Below are 22347 nucleotides of genomic sequence, written 5' to 3'. Positions count from 1 at the left end.
CTGCAGTGGGACCTGAATTCACACACTGTTATTCATTGGAGAGAAAATAGAACTAAACTGAGACATGCGGGATGCACCATGGGTCTGTTTTTGTTTGGTTTTGAGATTTTCTGTTTCTACACAAACAAACTCTCCTCCCCATTTTTGTTTCTGTCTTTCTCAGCACTACAAGCTTTATCACTCTTACATCTGCTAGACAAAAAAAAGATTTAAGGAGTCGATTCTCCTAACACCATCTTTCACCAATAACAATATAAAAATTTTATTGTGTAGTGTTCAGGCATAACAGGCTCTCCATTCCAGCCAACCTTCTCAACAGCACAATTTTAAACAAACAAAATAAACCAACAATTTCACATTTTATCATTTAAAGCTTGTTTTCCAACTGATCCTGGACACATCAAGGTTGAAGAAATAGTTTAAAAGCAAACAGTTTTAAACAACACTGCAATCAAACATGAAATAAAAGGAAGCCGGCCCATTTCATTAACTACCCCATTTTTCAAATCACTAATTTAATCTCCAATTTACTGCTTGTTGCAGTATCCTGTGTTTAGCTGTTCTCAGAAATGTCACACATCACTTGGAAGTCATATATCACTCCCAAGAGGGGGCAACTTGCTTTCACATGCTGCCCAAGAACTGAGAACACTCCCCTAACTAGGCCAGGCATATACTACTGATGGGAGGGTAATCTAGTAAGTCAATTCTGGCCATCTGTTTGGAAGGCAAGTGATCTACCAAGGCTTCTTTGTACAGCATTTGGTTCATTAGATTAAAATCAAGGAAAAATGTTTAAACAGTTTGAATACAAAACAATGTCTTTACTAAAGACCACAGATTTAAACGAGAAGCAAGAGTACATCACAGTTCTAATCGGCAATGATTTAGTATGTCTGAATACTTTAAATACCAACACCATCTCTCAGAAGTTTACTAAATACACTCGTAGATCTAACAGACAAGCAGGCTGGCTTTTAGAAATGCAAAAGTAAGTATTTGAGTTCAACTGCAGATGAAGACAAGGATCTGGTTTTGACTCTGAGGCAAACTGAAAACAAGTCACTTTATATAAATTTAGGACAGTGAGACAGAAACCTCTTAATGTTCTCAAATCTGATCTTTGACACCTTATCAACAGCAAAACACAATAATCATAGCTTTTGTAATAATTCTGTGAGGTATTAGACTTTCAGTACGCCACTGTTGTATGTTCCGCATAGACAGTTAAAATGTTTTTAAAATATCTGTTTAAATTTTCTACTTTCTAAATAAACCACAAGACGGTATTTAGAAAATGTGCAACGAACAAAAAAAATCAGATGTCTGAGGCTTAATTAGTCCAATGGTGTCAAACTGTTATTTTGAGTTATTTTGGTTCCCTTGGGATTTTCAAATTTTTTATTAATGGCAAAATATTTAGAATATCTTTACAACACAATATGCAAGAATTTACACAGTGACCTTTCTGAGTCCATGCATGACACCACTGATGCATTAGTAACATGAATATCTAAAACTGAGCTGCAATTGCACAAGACTTTGGATAATGTGATATCTGAAATGACCAAAGTAGTTCATGCCTCTTAATTATCCATTTGGCAAGTTCATACATCGAATGCAGCATACAATCCAGTGAAATAAAGTTAGCAAAAAAACCCTCACTTATCCATTCCACTTCTGTCTCTGTGGGTTTTCATGCAAGTATAATCCTAATATCTAAAGTCTCTAAAGCAGTCATGTTGTATGGAGACTCTGATTTCACCATGCATGTCAGATATTTTGCTGCAATCTGTATGATTGAATTAAGGTACAAAGATCTAAAGAAGCCAAATGGAGTGCCCATACTAGAGTCTAGATAGTGTTCTGAAAGAATCTACTTCAGTCTACAAAACACAGTAATGGGGACTTCCAAAATACACATTTTTTATTGCATTCCAGATTTAGAATGTTGATTCACCCAGATTCGGTGAGGTTGCCACATATCACTTTAGAACTAGACAAGTTAACGGAAACTGCAGCATCATGTACAGTTTAAAATTCATACATTAGAGATCTTAAAATAAAACTGTTCCACTATTCAATCACTGACCAAACCTTCTACAATTATGGTTATGTGCCGCAAAAAAAGGCTGTTACATTAACTGATTCATTGGTCCTAACGAAAACTGCACATGACGGTAGTCAGTAAAATGAGCTAAATAAGATCTGGTTTAAACAAAATTCATATGACCAAGAATGATATTTGTAAAAGACTCTTCATTGCAGAATAAGAGTTTGCTATAAATTATAACTAACTGCATGTTTACCTAACGTCACACCAAGTGTTGGATATGGTAATTCAGCATGCTTACAAAAGTAAAAATGGTAGAGTACTTACTATACATAACTTTATTCTCCAAAAAAAAAAATGAACATCCACAGAAAAACATGAATTACTGCTAATCCATGGAGATGGGTGGAGGCCAAACAACCTCAAGTATGCTGCACTTTGTACATGTAGATTGCCCAATGACATTTCTTAGAGCTGATTTATGCTTCAGGGTGACAATTCCTACATGTAGATGGAAATTCACTGAATTGAATGAAGAAACAAGTATTTTAAGACAAGAAAATAGGATGTGTTGCATTTTTCCAATGTTTATAGGTGTGTTAAAGGAAAACTCTCAAAAACATTTGCTTAGTTTAGGTTGAGATGGATCGATGTCAGTGTTGGTCCAATACATCACAATCCAGATTACAAACTCCCTACTTATGGTTTTACAATTGAAAACATAACTTACACAACTCAATATTCCAATTTAAACTAGCAAAGGGACAATGATGGATGAGATTCATTCTCATTTAACCTTTCATTCATTTCTCAAAATGGATTTCTGTCTAAAAAGTATTTCACTTTTTCTGTCACTACCAGTTACATTGTTAACATTTATATTAGCTCAACAAAACATAACTAGCACTTTATCTCTCCACAAACCAATTCCAGATGTTTAACCAGAGACAAATACTGCATGTTAGATTTTTATACAGGAGTTAACAAATCAACCTTTTAAAAAAAGTTTTGAAGCTTCATATTGTTAGCACTGAAGGCGTCATCACTGTTTTATATTTAAAAAAATGTAAGTAGTGGTGAGAAGCAGCTCATAGTAAGAGACGATACTGTGTTCAAGATCATCACTAAAGGATAATCAGATTGAAGCATTGAGACCTGGATTTCACGGTTGAGGGATATGTGGTTTGCTGCAACCGGAGTTACGCTTAGTGAAGCTTCAAAACTAAAAAGAAACATGAACATGAAAGTTGTGACATATCATCAATGTTTCAAAACTCAAACTTTCTTATAGCCCTAAGTTTTTCAACATTAGAGCACGATACTCATGTAAATGTTTCCAGTTTATAAACCGCAAAAAGACCACATCTGGATTATCCGTTTGCATTCAATGTTTTGGGTAATACTGGAATTATGCTTCTCACTGGTTGTTAGGATCTTGTTCAGTTACTCCTGAATGATTTGCTGCTGCTTTTCTCTCCAGTAGTCCATAGCTTGCTTGGCCAGTGCTTTCTTTAAAAGTACAACAAAAAAGTGTGTTAAACAGTAATATAGTCATTGCCACATAAAACACTCAACCTGGTTGAATGACGATGACAAGCAGGGTCAGTGATTTATAGTGCACGAATACGTCACATTCTGTTTTTATTACAAATAGTCATGATGAATTTCACAGTAAAAATAAATATGAAAATTTATACAGCCACATAGAAATCCTGGTCGGCAGCAAAATGCATTGAGGATTGCATCATATTTACCTATATAACAATCACTATACTCCTAATGCAATTCAATGAACCAGATTTTGTGAAAAGGCATGTAAACAAAGCATGCCATTCTTCATGCACAAATTGGTCAGCAAATTGTAGTGAGGATGAGATATTCCATAAATTGTGAACTGCCACAAGTTTCTGGCTGATTTGTACCCATATACTTTAAGCTTTGCGAAAACAACATCTCACACTTAACCACCCATAATTTTCATGGAGTTTATGCATTTTCATGTTAACTGCCCAGTAAACTCAAACACAGTTAACAGTAAAACAACCCTTTTAATGACATGACAATTACTAATAGCTGCCAATCAACCTCACTTGCACAAAAAATAAACAATTAAAAGCAGACTTTCATTACTTCAGGTTGAAAATTGTTCTAGGAGATTTAAAATGTGTAATCTTATATCTTAAATATTTTTATCTTTTTCTTTATGTCTCTCAATCTAATGTTGCCCTCACTTTATGTACTTTATGTGTCTTGACAGTGAATTCACCTATTCTAATTCACTTTCTCAGCCTTTCCTCTGTATATTTCTCAATCCTTTAATTTCACCGATTAAAGAGATATATTTTGCCTACTGATCGTCAAGATCCCAGATGCTCTGTTGCCCTGTTATCAGCTCACACTTCAAGCAAATTTTTAAAACTTAAATATTCAAGTATAACTAATGGCCCATGCTCTACTGCAACAAAAGCAGACATATATATAACATTTGGGATGTTTCAATGGCATGATGAGGTATCATACATATACACATTTTCCATATCAATATAGGATAAAAATTACTCAATTAAGCTGCTCAGTTTAACTCTTGCTGAGTTTAATTGTAATAATCCAGGCGGAAACATAGCTTCTGAAAGCCTATCTCACCAAAAAAGTGTATTGCTGCCAAAAACAACGATGTAATGGTTTTCTCATTCTTCAAACTGTCATTCTCCACCTAATGGGATCCCAGAGATGGTCTGAGATATTTTATTTTTGACATGAAAAACATGCACTATTTGACTCTCCCCCTTCTGACAATATAGAACTCCACACTTGGGCTACCTCATAGGCCTCACCTAAGGGAATTAACTCTGAAGAACATCTGGACCGCCAGAGATGGCAGTGCTCCACATTCTGAAACTGCCTATTCTTACTGCCTAGCTGATATTGCACGACTAAGAGTAGAAACTGGAAAATATTCAAGCTTTCAGTGTGTTCCATATTCTGAAAGTTACAACTTCTTCAAAACAAGAGACTTCTTCAAAAACATATGGAAAGAAAGAAAAACCTGCTTTCCTAAACATCCAGACTTACCTTAAGTCTCTGGTAATGATCAATGGTGCCGCAGTGAGTCTGCTTTGCTGTCTCCTCACTTGTGTAGAAGAGACAGCAGAGTTTGCAATAGTAGCCAGTTTTTGGAACCACATAATCTAACCCTGAAAGAGAGCATAGTGTATCATAGTCTTTCCGATCCTTCTAGTGCAAGTACTTAAATAGTACCAAAGCAGACAATGCAGTTATTATTCCTGGATACACTGCACAGCAGATGCTAAACACACTGGTATAGAATATATAGTAGAAGGGGGAGATTCAAAGGTAATGCAGCTCAGACGTTATACAGGATATATACCAGCTTACAGAAATCTCAAATATAAAGGAAGTACTTATTAATAAAAACAGGACACCAATATGGGCCAATATGCTTAATCAAGGACCATGCATTTTCTATGAAAAATGCAAGTTGTTATTGGTATAAAGATGACGCGGTGCATCAGTTCACAAAATATTAAAAACAGTTCCCACTTTGATGCCTGACACTATGAAAGATGATGGACTACCATTAGTATGGGGCTTCTACCAAGCACTCTGCTAGTTATTCAATGGTTGGTAGAATTTGAACTATGAAGAAATTGTTTAAAAATCTAAAACGTCATTGAAACAAACCCTGTTTCAGTCCTTGGATGGGGCAAGTTGACCTTTCTGAATCCAAATAATCTTAATATTAGGCTACTACTTCTTAATTCATCTGTTACTAAACCTGTTCAACTAAGATCTATTACTGATAAACAGTCCCAAGACCCAGATAAGTAGGTCTACAGCTAACTCAAATACATAAATCAACTACGACAATGGACCAAAATGTTTTGTCCTCTTAAATCTAGGATTTCTATCGTGTAGTCTGGTTCCTGCTTGGTGGACGTGCCATTCAAGACACGTTCAATTGGTACAAGAATTCCAAACAATGAATCTGGCAACAAATTAGTCTTATTAAGAAAGTATCTTGTGAATAACAGTTCTGTCTCCAAGTTCAATTTGCACTCTGGAGAAAAGGGCTTTACCCTAAAGGTCACTTTCTAAAGTTACACTGCAATTACCCCATCTGCACTGCACAACACTGCAGTTGTGCATGAGCCAGGGTTTTCTGCTCAGAACTTGCCAGGTCACAATTTTCTGCCCAATCACTCTTATTGCTGGAAAATCACAGGTCGGTAGGCATATCAACACAAAACTCAGCTACAACCTCGAGGAACCTGCTGGATGTTGTCAAAGAAAGATGACATTCTTTGCAAAGAGATTCAATGGTCATCAATATAAAATGTCAATGGAAACCATGAAAAGATGTAATGGTATTTTTACAAGACATTTAGTAAGTGACTTCAGACAACATAAACCATAAGAAATAGGAGTAAACCATATGGCCCCTTAAGCCTACTCTGCCATTCAATATGATCATGACAGATCTTCTACCTCAACTCTACTTTCCCATCTGCTCCCCAATCCCTTGATTCCCTGAAAAATCAAAGACCTATATATCCCAGCCTTGAATATATTCAGTGATGTTGCATCCACAACCTGGAGTAGAGAATTCCAAATTCCAATTCACAACCCTAAATGGAGAACTTTTTCTTCATCTCAATCCTAGGTGAACAACTCCTATCCTGAAACTCTGCCCCAGTATTCTAGATTCCCCAGATAGGGTAAGCAACCTCAGTGTCAACCCCCTTCAGAACCTTAACAAAAATAAAAATACCTGGAAAAGCTCAGCAGGTCTGGCAGCATCTGCGGAGAGGAACACAGTTAATGTTTCGAGTCCGTATGACTCTTCAACAGAAGAGCCATATGGAGTCGAAACATTAACTGTGTTCCTCTCCACAGATGCTGCCAGACCTGTTGAGTTTTTCCAGGTATTTTTATTTTGGAGTTCCAGCATCCGCAATTTTTTGCTTTTCCCTTCAGAACCTTGTTTGTTCCACTGAGATCGCCTTTCATTCTTCTGAACTCCAAAGAGTATGGGCCCAATTTACTCAGTCTTTCATCATAGGACAACTCTTGCATCCCAGAACCCAATCTAGTGAACCTTCACCCCAATGCAAATGTATTCTCCTTAAATATGGAGGCCAAAATGGTGCACAGTACTATAGGTGTGGTCTCACTGTACAATTTTAGCAAGATTTCCTTGTCCTTGCACTCCAATCCCATTGCAATAAAAACAGCATGCCATTTTCCTCCTAATTGCTTGCTGCATCTGCGTGCTTTGTGTTCCTTATACGAGTGCACCCAAGTCACTTAGAAGTTTTCTATCTTTTAAAAATATTCTGCTTTTTGATTAATACTAACCTTACACTTCCCACAATATACTCTATCACCTGCTCACTTAATCTGTCCATATCTTTTTGCAGCTTGTGTGCTCCTCAAAGCTTAACCAATCTTGTATCCATGCTAATATATTACCCTCAACCCAAGAGCCCTTATCTTGCATATTAACTTTTTGCATGGCACCCTATTGAATGCCTTTTGGAAATCCAAGTACACCACTTCTACTGGCTCCCCTCTATTGATCCTACGGTATCCTCAAAAAACCCAAATAAATTTGTTAAACTCTATTTCCCTTTGCAAAATCACGTTGATCATACATTGATTTTTCTAAGTGCACTGTTAAAGCTTTATTAATAATAGATTCCAGCATTTTCCTGATGACTGATGCCAGGCTAACGAGCTTTAGTTTTTTTTCTCTCCCTCTTTTCTTGAAATGTAACAGTGAAATTAGATTTGCTAACTTCCAATCTGCAAGGACCATTTGAGAACCTAGGGAATTTTTGAAAATCACAATCAGTGCATCCACCAGAGATGAGACTGGATGAAGCCAAAAAAGTTTGAAAATTAGTGGCCAAAGACAAAAAGATCTGAAAATTTTGTGCGACAAGGAATCATGTACACATTAGAATGCAAGGTGGCAAAGGCACTGCAGCATGAGGGGCCAGAAAATTATAGCACTTTTAACCATCTGTAGTGAAATGCAAATGCTTCAAGGCTACTTCAAATGGGTGGAATTGCAGTTGGGCTCATTTTTGGACTCTAAATCTAACAGCCGCCGAGGTCAGTCATCTCAGTCCCAGGGCATCACTGCAGGTGTTCGTCAGGGAGGTTTCCTAGGCCCAACCATCTTCAGCTGCTTCATCAATGACCTTCTTTCCATCGAAGGGTCAGAAGTAGGTATGTTCGCTGATGATTGCACAACGTTCAGCACCATTCGTGGCTCCTCAAATACCAAAGCAGTCCATATCCAAATGTAGCAAGGCCTGGACAGTATCCAGGCTTGGGGCTGACAAGTGGCAAGTAACATTCGCGCCACACAAGTGTCAGGCAATGACCATCTCCAGCAAGAGAGAATCTAACCATCACCCTTGACATTCAATGGCATTACCATTGCTAAATCCACCACTATAAACATCCAGGGGTTACCATTGACCAGAAACTGAACTGGACTAGCCATAAAAATACTGTGGCTACAAGAGCAGGCCAGAGGCTAGGAATTCTGCAGCGAGTAACTCACTTCCTGACTCCCCAAAGCTTGTCCACCATCTACAGGGCATAAGTCAGGAGTGTGATGGAAAGATGAATGTAGCTCCAACAACACAGGAAATTCAACACTATCCAAGACAAAGCAGCCCGCTTGATTGGCACCATATCCACAAACACCCACTCCCTCCACCACCAACGCACAGTGGCAGCAGTATGTGCCATCTACAAGATGCACTACAGGAACTCACCAAGGTTCCTTAGACAGCATCTTCCAAACCCACGAGCGTTACCATCTGGAAGGACAAGGGCAGCAGACACATGGGAGCACCACCAACTGGAAGTTCCTCTCCAAGTCACTGACCATCCTGACTTAGAAATATATCGCCGTTCCTTCAGTCACTGGGTCAAAATTTTGGATCTCCCTCCCCAACAGCACTGTGGGTGCACCTACACAACAGGGACTGAGGCAGTTCTAAACGGCAGCTCACCACTACCTTCTCAAAAGGAATTTGGGAATGGGCAAAAAAGGCTGGCCTAGCCAGCAACTGCCAGATCCCGTGAATGAATGAATGAATAAAAAAAAAGTTTTGTTCTGAAAAGAATTGTTTCTCTCTCTTTCTCACTCTCTCTTCTACCCAAGGAAAAGTTTCTTTTGGTTTTAATCCTCCCTGTCTCTCCCAAGCTCGCTGCTCCAGCTCCTCCAAACACAGACTCCCTCCCTCCTGCTCTTGCTGCTCCTTCAATCTCAGATTCCGTCTCTGGAGGAACAAGGGACAGACACAATCTGTGATTGAAGGAGCAGCTACTCACAGATTCTGTCTCTCCTGCACTTGCTGCTCCTCCAATTATAGCTCTGCATCAGTTCCTGCCTCACTGACTGGCAACAGAGGTACAATTTTTTTTTAAACCCCCCTATCTTGGACTAGCCCAGAATAACATCACATATATTTAAAATGGCAGATTTGCGAGATGTCACTGTCAGAAATCCACAGAACAGCGGAAATTTCTCATCGCTGATTCACTATATTTGCTGTTACCTCTTTTAGAACCCTAGGATGTAGGCCAGTGGTTCTGCAGATTTGTCAATTTTTAGTCCCTCCAGTTTCTCTAATATTCTTGTTCATCCTCATTACCCTCTATTTCTGGTATATAATTTGCCTTCTATTTTGAAGACAGACACAAAGTATTTGTTCAATTCTCTGCCATTTCTCATTCCCATGATTATTTTTCCTGTCTCTGACCTATGTTTACTTTAGCTACTTTCTCTTATATCTTTTAAAAGCTCTTTCAATCAGTTTTATATTCCTGGCTAGTTTACTCTCATTCTATTTTTTCCCTTTTTGATCGCCCTTTGCTGGTTTCTAAAACCCCCAATCCTCAGGTTTACTACTATTCTTCGCAACATTATAAGCCTCTTCTTTTCATTTAATACCATCCTTAACTTCCCTAGTTCTTTCTCAGTTTTTCTAATGCGATGTAGTGTGATCTGGATTTTCAGGACATTTACCACCTGGCACTAAAGCAAAGAAAATCTATCAAAGGGTTTAACAGTATGAGAAATGGACCCAAAATTACTCAACAGTTCTTTTCTTTCAAATTGCCTTAAACAAACTTGGATCCATTTGGGAGGTAGACTAATCAAGCATGGCCAACTCTGGCAGTTTTTTTCTTTGGGGGCTTGAAGCAAATCATGACCCAGGAGTAATAATAAGGAAACAGAGAGTAGCACTTTGCATGGCATCACACTACCAACATTTTGAAGCTGCCGGCAGTTCTCCACCATACAAAGCAGAAAGTCCTAGGTTTGACTCTCAAGTCAGTGCTGAATTAGCTGATCTCCGCCAGGGAAAGGAGTTGTTACAACTAGCTCCTGAAGGTTGGGGTTAGGAAGGGGAAAATCATTCAAGGTTTATCACGTGATTGGTTATCACTGATCCTGCTAGAAAGTATGCTTGTATAGACTGAAAACCTCCTTTATTATGTAGGCTAAACCATGAAGAGTTAGCTCTTAGCGGAGGTACCAAATGCCTGTTAGTACCTGTTGAAAAACACTTAAAGAATCAGTCGTTGCATGGAGAGAAAGTAAAAAATTAAGGAAGGAATTAATGTTAAGGATACTGAACTAGTGATCCTCAGAAATTAGTCCAAATCCCACCACAGCAGCTGGGAAATTAAATTCAATTAATTAAATAAAAAATCCAGAATAAAAGGCCAACACCAGTAATTGGATTTTCATAGAAAAATTTGGTTCACTAACATCATTTTGGGAAGAAAGTCTGCCACCCCTAAGTGCTCAGGCCTAAATGTGACTCCATAACCTACAACAATGTGGTTGACTCTTAACTGCCCTCTGAAATGGCTTAGTTAACCGCTCAGTTGTATTCAAGAAGGTGGCTCACCACCACCTTCAACGGCATTAAAGGATGAGCAATGAATGTTGGCCTTACCAGTGACACATCCCATGAATATTAAAAAAAACTTACCTACAGGATTGTTGGGTTTATATGGCCCAAGCTTGTATTCATCTGGAAGAGGAGAGAGAGCCTGGATCTGTTCACTTGATGGTTCTCCGAATGTTGTGGAACTGTTTCCCTTTGCTTCTTCGCTTGTTTTTATATCAACTTCAGTGTTTTCATCCATATTGTTTCTTAGATCATAACTTTGTCTTTCAGCATCTTGTTCACCTTTGCTGACATCAGCATCCATTTTGTCTGTTTGGGCAGATTTTATTTTCTGAGCCAGGATACCATGCGGATCATCAACCTCATCGAGGGCAAAAATTTCATCCATATATTCTGGACACCGTATGCCTTCTGATCTCTAAAGTGGAAACAAATTACAAATACAAATAAAATGTCATAGGTTCACAATGTGGTTCAACAACTTCACTGTACAGACAAGTTAACTTGTAAGATATTTGGCTGCTCCAATGTCATTTTTGGCTAAAGTAACAGAATAATGGGGCACTGGTCATTTTGAGTTTGATGATCCAAAGGAGCCCTGTAGAGATGCAGCTGTCTCTAGACCATCACCGCATATAATTTTATTTTGGAATTAAATTTCAGCCATTCTGAAAGCATGCAAATAAGCAAAAAACCAAATTCATACAGTGAGGCAAGGACTCAAAAAGAATTCAGAAAAAACAGGCAGGGAAAGAAGGGATGTTTCTACAGAGGGTGAAGACCATATAAAAGGTCATTCAGACTTAGTATTGAAATCCACCTGGACCAATGCCAGCTTTGAGGCAGCTTCTGCTAAATAGTGCTAAAGACAGCACCAACAAGTAATGAAATGATCCAAGAATAAGTCAGAAACTCTTACGCTCATCACTCAAAACTAGAAAGGTCATCAAGCAGCATTGGATTAACGGCCAAATGAATGACTTTTTCACTAACACTGAAGAAATCTGGAGGACGTTCATGTCTTTTGTTTAGCTATACAAACCAATGTGGCTCAAGTGATGCACCTGTACGAATATTATTTTCTTTGAGAGTTCCTGTGTGCTAAACTGGACTCCCAAGTTTTCTATAAAAGCAAAATACTGTGGATGCTGGAAATCTGAAATAAAAACAAGAAATGCTGGAAAAACTCAGCAGGTCTGGCAGCATCTGTGGCGAGAGAAACAGAGTTAATGTTTCGAGTCCATAAGACTCTTCTTCAGAGCTAAAGAGAAGTTGATGTGAAAAGACAATGCCACAATGGTCCAATACAAAGAGATGGATAATGCAGTTTCAGCCTGGTAGCTGTGGGACTGCTTCCCTACGGATATTCTGCCTTGCTTGCTGCTAACCACATGCTATAATATAGACAACTCACTATAAGAAGCCATCAAGACTCCCAGCACACATGTTGGAAGAACCATAAGGAGAGATTTTTCAATGTAAGGAGCGCTCAGAAGGCTGGGCACATGTAGTTTTCCAAAATTGAGAGAAAAAAACCTTGGAAGCAGACAGAAAAATGAGAACTGTCCCATCTAGTGATGTAACATCAGAGGAACTAAAGAGAATGATGGCTTTCTGGTACTGGAGGGGATCTTCTTGAATCTTTGTTTTGTTTCTAATATAGAATATGGCATATATCCTTACCTATTATCACTATATTACAAATACGCTCTGAACTGAATCCAGACTGAAAAATGACTGAAATGCAAGAATTCAAAAGCATTGATAACAGCCAAATAAAAACAGGATGGGGAGGCATGAATCCATAAACCAGTTTAACCTTATACTGTAATCTAAATCATAGAGTTTAAGACTTTAAATTGTCAGAATATTTAAATGAACTATGTGCAAGTCTCAAACCTTTGAGCTTAATGCTTACCTTCTCAGATAATTGTGTTGAGATTTGAGAACCCAGTTCTCCATCATCCGACTCCTCTTTAGTTTCACATTCGTTGAAGTGCCCAACTTCCATATCTGGTTCTAATTCCATCTCCATATCGTCCTCTCTGTCACCAGGTTCAGACTTGGCCTTCATTGATTCATCATACGTCAACAGCAAGTCTTCTCCAGCTTCCTCATAGTTTTCAGTGTCTGAGGAGGGGCTACCCTGTGACTTTATTTTTGCAATATTCTCTCCTTCCACCTGTTTGGGACTTTTGTTCTCTTCCATTGAAGGAGAACCCATCTGTGTACTTTCATTGTCTGTTTCCTTAGAATTCTTGGATTTATCTTGAGCCTTTCTCTTATTGCTGGGTGATCGTGCTCTTTTTGAAGGAGGGCTGTGAGAACGACCTCTTTTCCTGAAATCAAACATTCGCAAAAATATGAATTTAAGTATCGGATATTTCAAAAAGTACCACCATTAGTGTTTTCTTAAAGAAAAAGGCCAGAGTTTCTACACAACACTGTTGATTTGTATCAGTGATTACTTGGATTATAAGATCCTGATTTTAGCTGGTATTAAAAGAACAGATGCTAAGCATCTGGGAAATTAATGAAATCTGATAGAGAATTGGTTTTCATGCATTCCCTATAAGCTGGTGACACTGGCAGAGGCATGGCAGCAGGTCACTCGTCTTTTCAGTTAATGATCACCCATGGCATTAGGAAAATAGTTAAATACCAAACAAAAAATACTCATTACTCAGCAACAACAGGGTTTGAATCTACTCTCGGGTGATTACATTCTCTTTCTGCTCCTGTCATAAGGATGCAGCATAAAATGATAATTCAAAGTTACTAAGTTGTCCATAATTATGAGCTAATTAGCAACCACACATAGAAACTCTGAAGATCAGGTGACATGTAAATGTATGTCGTAATGCTCCGGGAGAGTACCCTGCTCTAAGGTTAGAAATATATCCGTTATTTAGCCTGCAAAGAATTGGTGCACGAGTGGAGAGAGTGTAACAATTTTTTAAGGTCTTTAAATTTTTCTCTCCTTTCCACATGCTACAATCCATCTATGATGGCTGTCACCTAACCCACAAGGCTTCACCCAAAGATGCCATGAAATTAGCAGCAGAGACATGTAAAGCAATGCTGCCCTTTGTTATCTCTGCTTAATTTCTAATGCCGGAGTGTCAAACTATCTTCATACTCCAAATAGCCATTTGCAAAAATCTTAAATAAAAACAGGAAATGCTAGAAAAACTCAGCAGGTCTGGCAGCATCTGTGGTGGGAGAAACAGAGTTAACGTTTTGAGTCCGTACGACTCTTCTTCAGAGCTAAAGATTTCCAGCATCCGCGGTATTTTGCTTTTATCTTAAAGTGCAAAAATCTTAGTATGGTTATTTGTAAAGGTAACTGTTTATAATTCTAAATAATTAATAACTAAATGATCAGAAGTTATTTAAAATGTAGCTTGGTCACATTTACTTAACTGCCCTTCAAACAAGTTTGAATAATTTTAGGGTTACTGTTAAAATTTAACCAACATACAATAGAATAGGCTTCATCTTTACCCTTTTAAGCACAGAGCTTACCGGTTTTCCCGCTCTCTGTTTCTTAACAGTTCATCAACTCCTTTGCCTTGTTTCTGAAAGAAGAAATAAATATCAATTCCCCTATTGCCACCTGTGTTAATTCTTGAAGTAGGCAGGGAATTCTTAAAAGTACAATACTGACTCCTTTATTTAGATGAAGGGACTTTCATGCTAGACAGTTTAAATAACTTGCTTGTTAAAAGTAGACAAAGTATGCCATCATCATTCTATTATACATCAAACCTAGCAGCAAGTTCTATGTTTGTGATACAAAATATGAGGAGGTCAATGTGCATGTGCAATCCACTTGTTCTGGCGCATGCTGTGAATATCTACCTGCAACCATTTAGTTATTTAAATTACCAGTCAGTGCTGCCCAGCTACTCAGCAATGCTGCTTACTGGAACAGTGCTGGTTCTGCTCAGGCAGCAGTATCGTGTTTTGGTTGAGGTAAATGATGCCACAGTGGCAATGCAAATTGAAAGAGCATGTTTGTGTGTCAGCAAAAACAGTCTGATTTTGCTAATCTCAATGTCAAAAATTTCAACCATATCCAACTACTCACTAGCCTCAATCCTTATAATTATAATTTAACATTAACCACATGACTTACCCTCAACACTAGGTTTTTGTATTTTTGAGACAAATAAACTTTCAGCTCTCTGCCATGAAACATCAGAGGTATTTTCTTGAACTTTTCAATCATGGCCATTGCTATTTCATGTGTTTCCATTTCCAGGAAAACCTGTAGTTGAAACAAAGAATCATTAGGAAATGTAACTAAAACTTGAAATACTCAGTGGTTCAGCGCCACAGCAGATATAGGTTACTTACTGTAGGCAGCCATATAAACAATCTTTGAAAGAAATTCACTTATAATTAGGAATGGCCGTCTATCTTACCAGAGAAAGACCATTAACACCATCTTTCCAAGAAAATGTATCATTAGGCAGCAGGCATTCCTCTCTCCCACTGTGTTAGTTCATAGTCTTCATATTAAACTGGCCTTCATTTGAATCCTTTAAGGACTTGCACTTCTGTAACTATTTTTGGCTTTAACTTTATTACTATGCATCTAATGATACAATGATCCTTAGAAAAGATTCAAATATTTAATATCATTTGTGAATAATCACTTCTTAAATCTAACGAAGTATCATCCCTAATATCCCTTTATAGTGTGCCGAGAAAAAAAATTCTCACCTCATTTAAAGTACTTATGTTTTCACGTTTCTTTGATCATCCACCATCCTAAAATGCACTGACTCAGACGTTTACAGTGCAGGAGGCCATTCAGCCCATCATGTCCACGCCAGTCAACAAAGATCTGACAACACTAATCCCATTTTCCAGCACTTGGCCCACAGCCCTGGAGGCTATGGCAATGCAAGTGAATATCTAAATACTTCTTAGATGTTACAAGAGTTTCTGACTCAACCACCTTCAGACAGCGAGTTCCAGACTCCCAACACCCTCTGGGTGAAATAATTTCTCAACTCCCCTCTTAGCCTTCTACCTCTTACCTTAAATCTATGCCCCCTGGTTATTGACCCCTCCACTAATGGGAAAAGTGCCTTCCCATTCACTCTATCTATGTCCCTCATAATCTTATACACCTCTATCAGATCCCCTCTCAAACCTCACTGCTCCAAGGAAAACAACTCCAGCCTATCCAATCTTTCAGTTGAAGGTCTAAAGAATTTGCCTGTGGTTACTCTGCCTTCTTAGTTTCTACTTCTGCTATTCCTATTGCGCCCACTTTTGCAATGGCTCTGATGTCATACTTCAATATAGGTACTCTTCATAGATCACTGGATCTATTTTTACCAAACTACATACATACTTTTACTCCCCCGCATCTCCCATTTTCTACTACGTTTGCGATGTCAATATTTACATATAGCCCTGTTGGCAATAATTCATTCCGAATTCAAAACTGGGAGCAGTGAAGCTATTTTCTGTCATGTTGCAACAGCTAGTGCGGATGAGTGTAAAAGCTGGGGAGGGAGAGAGGCAGGGCTGGATAGAGTACCTCCCATTTACAGTGCTGGTGCATGATAGCACGATCACTTTCAATGCCCCCTCCAAATTGTATCCCTATCCTGATTTGGATACATTTAACCATTTCTTCGTTATGACTGAGTCGTAATCCCTGCCTAACAGCATTGTGGAATGGACTGAAATGGACTGCAACAGTTCAAGAAGGAGGCCACCACCACTTTCAAAGGCAAAAATGACGGTAAATGCCGGCCTTGCCAGCATCACTCATATCCCAAGAATGAAAAAAAAATATTGTTTGCTGCTTAAATGGCAGCAAATTGCATTCAGCACCAAATGGGGAGGAGGGCTACCAAAGGCAAAAAAGTCTGAAAATTAGTGGCCAAAGGCATCAATGCCTGAAAATATTCTGTGACAAGGAATCATGTAATTATAGTACTTTTCATGATCTGTAGTGAAATGCAAATGCTCCTAGTTCACTTCAACTAGATGGAATTATCACACTTCAAGTGGTTTTCCCTTTGCTCATCCTCTACTACTGCCAAAACAGTAGACTAATGCAATTGTATAAAATCACCAAAGTGACCTCTTCATTTCAGCATTCAATGCAGTTAGTGCATATAATACAGGATCAAGTCCATTCTAACAACAGAACATGACCTTGCTAGGTTAAGTACATGTAAGTGAAGCAAAGGACTACGGACGGCAGTGCTTCATAAACCATTTCCCAATGTGACCCCATTTTAACTAACCACCAACTTTCTCAAGGGGATTTTGGATAGGCAACCAATGCTGGCCTTACCAGTGAAGCCCACATCCCATGAAAGTATATATACAAAAGAAAAAACTTGAAAATTAATGTGATTCCAGATGCCAACAAAAATAAAACAGCAATAAAGCAGCACCGCATCATTCAGCATATAATTATTAAAGTTTGCATTTTACATATCAACATGCATCATATAAATATAAAAATGTGAGTTATTAAAGTACTTTGTAAAAATATTTTTAGGGGCTCCTGTAGATTTCAGTCAAGCTCTCCATATTCCGTGGTAACAGAAGACTCAGTGAAGCCCCACTGCCGCCCCCTTCCTCCAGACACACATTGTGCTCAGCCCCTCTTCCCACCCACACACGCCCCTCTTCTCAAACCCCCTACCTCCCCACACTCATTCACTTGACAGCTCCTCTTCCCAACCACCTTCACCCCCCACCCACTTCACTGATTCACTCAGCATCTCCTCATCCCAAAACTCAACACTTTCCCACCACACACTCACAGCAGCCCTTCTTCCCAAACCCAGTAGAGACTCGGGCTCCAATGCTCTCCCTCCACATCTGCAGCCCCACGGAAACTCAAGCTCCGCTGCTCCCTCCCCATTCACCTCCCCTCGAACCCAATGAAGACTCGGGCTCTACTGATCCCCTGCCTCCCTAACCTGCCAAACCCAGCAGCTCTACCAAACAGCCAGCGTCCTCCAGTGGGATGAGTGAAGGCTGCTGGGCCCAGACTGGTGCGAAGCTGAGTGGCAGCAACCCTGGGCCTGCTCTCAGCTTTATTATTAGCAGAGATTTTCTGGGATTTCTGATGCTCCCCCCTCCCGGTGTTGGGGAGGCATAGGTCGGGAAAAAAAAATTAAAAGGGCGGAATTCTATTATCCAAAAGTCAGAATCCTGTCAAACAATGGACGTTTCTCCTCACTGTAAATACCTGCTCTGTCTTAGATCCTGAAATGCCAAACAAATCCAGAGTTAAAATTAATGCCAATTCAATTCGAACGATCCAAATAAATTACAACTGTCAAATGTTAACAGGCAATGAGGAAGTAAGCTTGCAACACAATAACTCTTTACAGATGGCCCGAAAGTGAACAAGATGAGTCCTGTACCATTTGGAACATACAGCACGGTATTAATTAAAATCTTGCAACTATTGCAATGCCAACTAGTCACACCCCCAGTATTTATTTGGAGGTTATTATTTAAAACCAAGGCCATCTCTCAAAAAAGTAGTACAGTAATATAGGGTGCCATTAATTTAATTTATTACTCAGTCATATAATTTTTCACATTACTGCTAACATTTTTAATCCCAAAGTACCTGATTTTTAACTCTCATCAGTAGATAGTTGGTCACTTTTCCAAAGGGAATACCAAGACATACAATTTCTGAATCAGTGTAGCCAACAGAAGGTAAGTTGCTGATGTGGACCACTCGGCTACGCTCTTCACTTTCTTTGCCCTAAACATAAAAGAGTGAAAAATACATTATTTAAACTGCATAATCCCCAGCAGCTTAACTGTTGTTACTTATCAAGTATTCTTCACATAAAAACACTCATCATCTCACTATCTCTCCACCATCATTCCAATACTGCAAATGAGATGATGATTCGATTTTGAGCCCAACTGATGGACACAGGAGTAATCAAGTTTTTTAAGGGTCATTATAATTTTGGGATCTCAATTTAGTGCAACATTGTGAACTGCTGTTGCAATGGGTTATGATCAGAAAGAAATATGGCAGGCAGAATTGCTGAACATCAATTGTTTGTCATTTCAGGGGGTCAACTCATTGGCTTCTCTGACCATTTTCTTCTGAATTTTTAATCCATCTCAATTTGACTTGAAATATGATGACTGAACCTAATTGCATCTATGATTATGATGGCTTTTTTTAAGGTAAAATTTGTTCGAAAATTCCAAGGAGATTGTTATTGCACATTTCCATGGACCATTTAAGAAGTTCTGCTCTTAAGTCATGGGCCTGAATTTTCAGGATGGTGGGGGCTCGACCGAAGAATTGGCGAGGAACACATCCCCAGCAACTCCAACAGCCCTAATGCCATATTACGCTCTAATGAGCATTGATTGCTTTAAGGCAGGACACCAAGGCAATAATACCCTTCCTAAGCTACAGGGACCAAAACTGCACACATTACTCCAAGTGTGGTCTAACCAAGGTTCTACATAATTGAAGCAAGTCTTCACTACTCCTGTACTCATATCCTCTTGCGATAAGGGCTAACATACCATCAACCTTCCTAATTGCCTGCTGCACCTGCATGTTAGCTTTCAGTGACTTATTGATGAGGACACCCAGGTGCCTTTGTACATCTACACTTTCTAATCGCTTACCATTTAAGGAATACTCTGCACACCTGTTCCTCCCACCTCACATTTTTCCACATTATATTCCATCTGCTATGTCCCTGACCACTCACCAAGTCTATCCAAATCCTCTTGAAGCTGCTTTGCATCTTCCTCACAACACATATTCCCAACTAGCTTTGTGTCACCTGTGAACTTGGAAATATTACATTTGGTCTCCGCATCCAAATCATTGATATATATTGTGAACAGCTGGGGCCCTAAGTACTGGATCGTTGCGGTACTCCAAAAGTCACAGCCTGTTTATTCCTCGTCTCTGTTTCTGCCTATTAGCCAATCCTTAATCCATGCCAATATATTACCTCCTATCCCATGTGCTTTAATTTTGCTAACCAACCTCCTGTGGGGGACTTTATCAAAAGCCATCTGAAAATCCAAGTTACGTCCACTGACTCCCCTTTTTATCAATTCTGTTAAGTAACATCCTCAAAAAACTCCAACAGGGTCATCAAACATGATTTCCCATTCATAAATCCATGTTGGCTATGCCCAATCAGATTATTATTATCCAAGTGTCCATTTATCCTCTGTAATAGATTCTAGCATTTTCCCTACCACTGATGTAAGGCTAACAGGCCCGTCGTTGCCCATTTTGTCCCTCCCTCCCTTCTTAAATAGTGAGGTGATAATTGCTAACTTCCAATCTGCAGGAACCATTCCAGAATCTATAGAATTTTGGAAGATGATCACCAATGCATCCACTATCTCCATTGCCACCTCTTTCAACACTCTGAGATATAGAATAAACAGGCTCTGACTTTTCAACTTTCAGTCCCATTAATTTCTCCTGTACAGCCTTCTTACTAACACTAATTTCCTTCAATTCCTCATTCTCCCTAGTCCCTTGCACCTCTAATTCTGGGAGAGTTCTTCTATCTTTCCTCAGTGAAGACAGATACAAAGTGATCATTTTACTTCTCAGCCATTTCTCTATTCCCCAATATAAATTCTCCTGACTCTGCCTGTAGTGGGCCCACATTTGTCTTAGCCAAACATTTCCTTTTTACATACCTATAGAAGCTTTTACAGTCTGTTTTTATGTTTTTTGCTGGTTTACATTCATGTTCTATTCTCCCTTTTATCAGTTTCTTAGTCCTCCTTTGCTGTATTCTAAAATCCTCCCAACCCTCAGGTTTACTACTATTTCTGGCAACTTTATAGGCCTTTTCTTTTAATCTTATACAATCCATAACTTACTTTGTTAGTCACAGTTGACTGACTTCTTTTTCGAGTTTTTGTGCCTTGAAGGAATATATAGTTGCTGTAAATGATGTAATAATTCTTTAAAGACTATCCATTCCCTATGTACCATCATACCTTTTAATGTATTTTCCCAATCCACCTCAGCCAATTTGTCCCTCACACCTTCGTAATTTCCTTTGTTCAAATTTAACATCCTGACTTCAGGTTGAACTACCCCACTTTCAAATATAGTGCAAAATTCTATAATATTATGGTCATTCAACCCTAAAGGTTCTTTTACAACAAGATTATTAATTAGCCACAGTATTATTCATGATTCTGGTATCATGCTTGTAACTCTGGCACCTATTCCAATGCCTCTGTATAATGTTTCTAATATGCCAACCAGAACCATGCCAACCAAGTGTGGTCTAACCATGGTTCAATATAAGTCTAGCATAACTTCTCCACTTTTTAATTCTCTTTAGAAATAAATCCAAGCACTTTTTAAAATTCCTTATTAACCTGCAATGCTACTTTTAGGGATATGTGTATTTGCAAAAACAGTATAACATTATCTGATCTTCTGTTAACCTGGGCCACAAATCTGCATAACATTAAATGAATTGTAACAATACCCAAACTCCAATGTGTACAAGACAAAACAAGCACAGATGGGAATTACCATCAGTATAATATTTTGAGGATTATAACATTATGCAAACTCAAATTGTATACAGTCTGCCCAAACCTGCTAACTCGAGGTAAGTATTTTGCATCAATACAAAGTCAGTATACATTTTCAACTATTAGGATCAATTAATGAAAAGTACAATGTAATCACGAGACAACTTCCAGAATCTGCAGCAATGCCTTGATATTGCAATTGCATAATTCTGGAAGATAGTGAGGCTGTACATGATATGCATGAAGGCAAGAAAAAAATGTCACCAATTAAGTTTCAGATCAGACATGAAAATAACCTTATAAAACAACTAAATTAGGTCCAAAATGTTATTGGGGAGTATAAGTCCTGCTTATTTAAATTAGACCTACGACAATTGAGCAGATTCCTGTGTCTTTATTTATTATCTGGGGCTCTGAAGCAAATGTAACTGTACTTATAGGAAAGCAAACCTATATAAATATGGATGAAGCTATTAGCTCCCTTACATCCCATTATGAAGAAAATACCTTTATAGTCAACTTTTTGTATTTCTGAGAGTGTTCTGCTCTGATGACATTGCCATCAACAAAGGTAGGTTTCATCTGGTAAAACTTGACCATGGCTTGAGCCGCTTCAGGATAAGCCAATTCCACAAATCCCTATAATTAAAAATACAAATGTTGAATGCAAATAAGATTTTCACAATCACCTCTAATTTTTTTTGTACGACCAGCTTCAAATATAGATATTCAAACCTAATGGCAAGCAAAGGGTTGTACAGTGGGGGG

At 38.6% G+C, this 22347-nt stretch overlaps 1 protein-coding gene across 2 annotated transcripts in view; it reads right to left on the bottom strand.

Annotated features, from left to right (window-relative positions):
• Positions 1 to 237: 237 nt before the first annotated feature.
• LOC144685788 (matrin-3-like) overlaps positions 238 to 22347 on the bottom strand; it is a 65664-nt gene continuing 43554 nt past the window's right edge. Inside the window, exons 8-15 of one of the 2 annotated variants that reach the window (XM_078550662.1) lie at positions 22087 to 22218; positions 18641 to 18781; positions 15155 to 15286; positions 14542 to 14594; positions 12935 to 13355; positions 11098 to 11434; positions 5126 to 5247; positions 238 to 3562 (exon numbers count right to left, since the gene is read on the bottom strand). In XM_078550662.1, the coding sequence (XP_078406788.1) occupies positions 3497 to 3562; positions 5126 to 5247; positions 11098 to 11434; positions 12935 to 13355; positions 14542 to 14594; positions 15155 to 15286; positions 18641 to 18781; positions 22087 to 22218 (1404 nt within the window). In that variant the 3' untranslated portion in view covers positions 238 to 3496. The remainder of the gene's footprint in view (positions 3563 to 5125; positions 5248 to 11097; positions 11435 to 12934; positions 13356 to 14541; positions 14595 to 15154; positions 15287 to 18640; positions 18782 to 22086; positions 22219 to 22347) is intronic. The other variant, XM_078550663.1, reaches the window with a different exon arrangement.

Source organism: Cetorhinus maximus, chromosome 10, assembly GCF_964194155.1.
Source record: "Cetorhinus maximus chromosome 10, sCetMax3.hap1.1, whole genome shotgun sequence".
Lineage (NCBI taxonomy): Eukaryota > Metazoa > Chordata > Chondrichthyes > Lamniformes > Cetorhinidae > Cetorhinus > Cetorhinus maximus.
The sequence above is the reverse complement of the archived record's forward strand: the minus strand, read 5'-3'. Positions and strand labels throughout refer to the sequence as shown.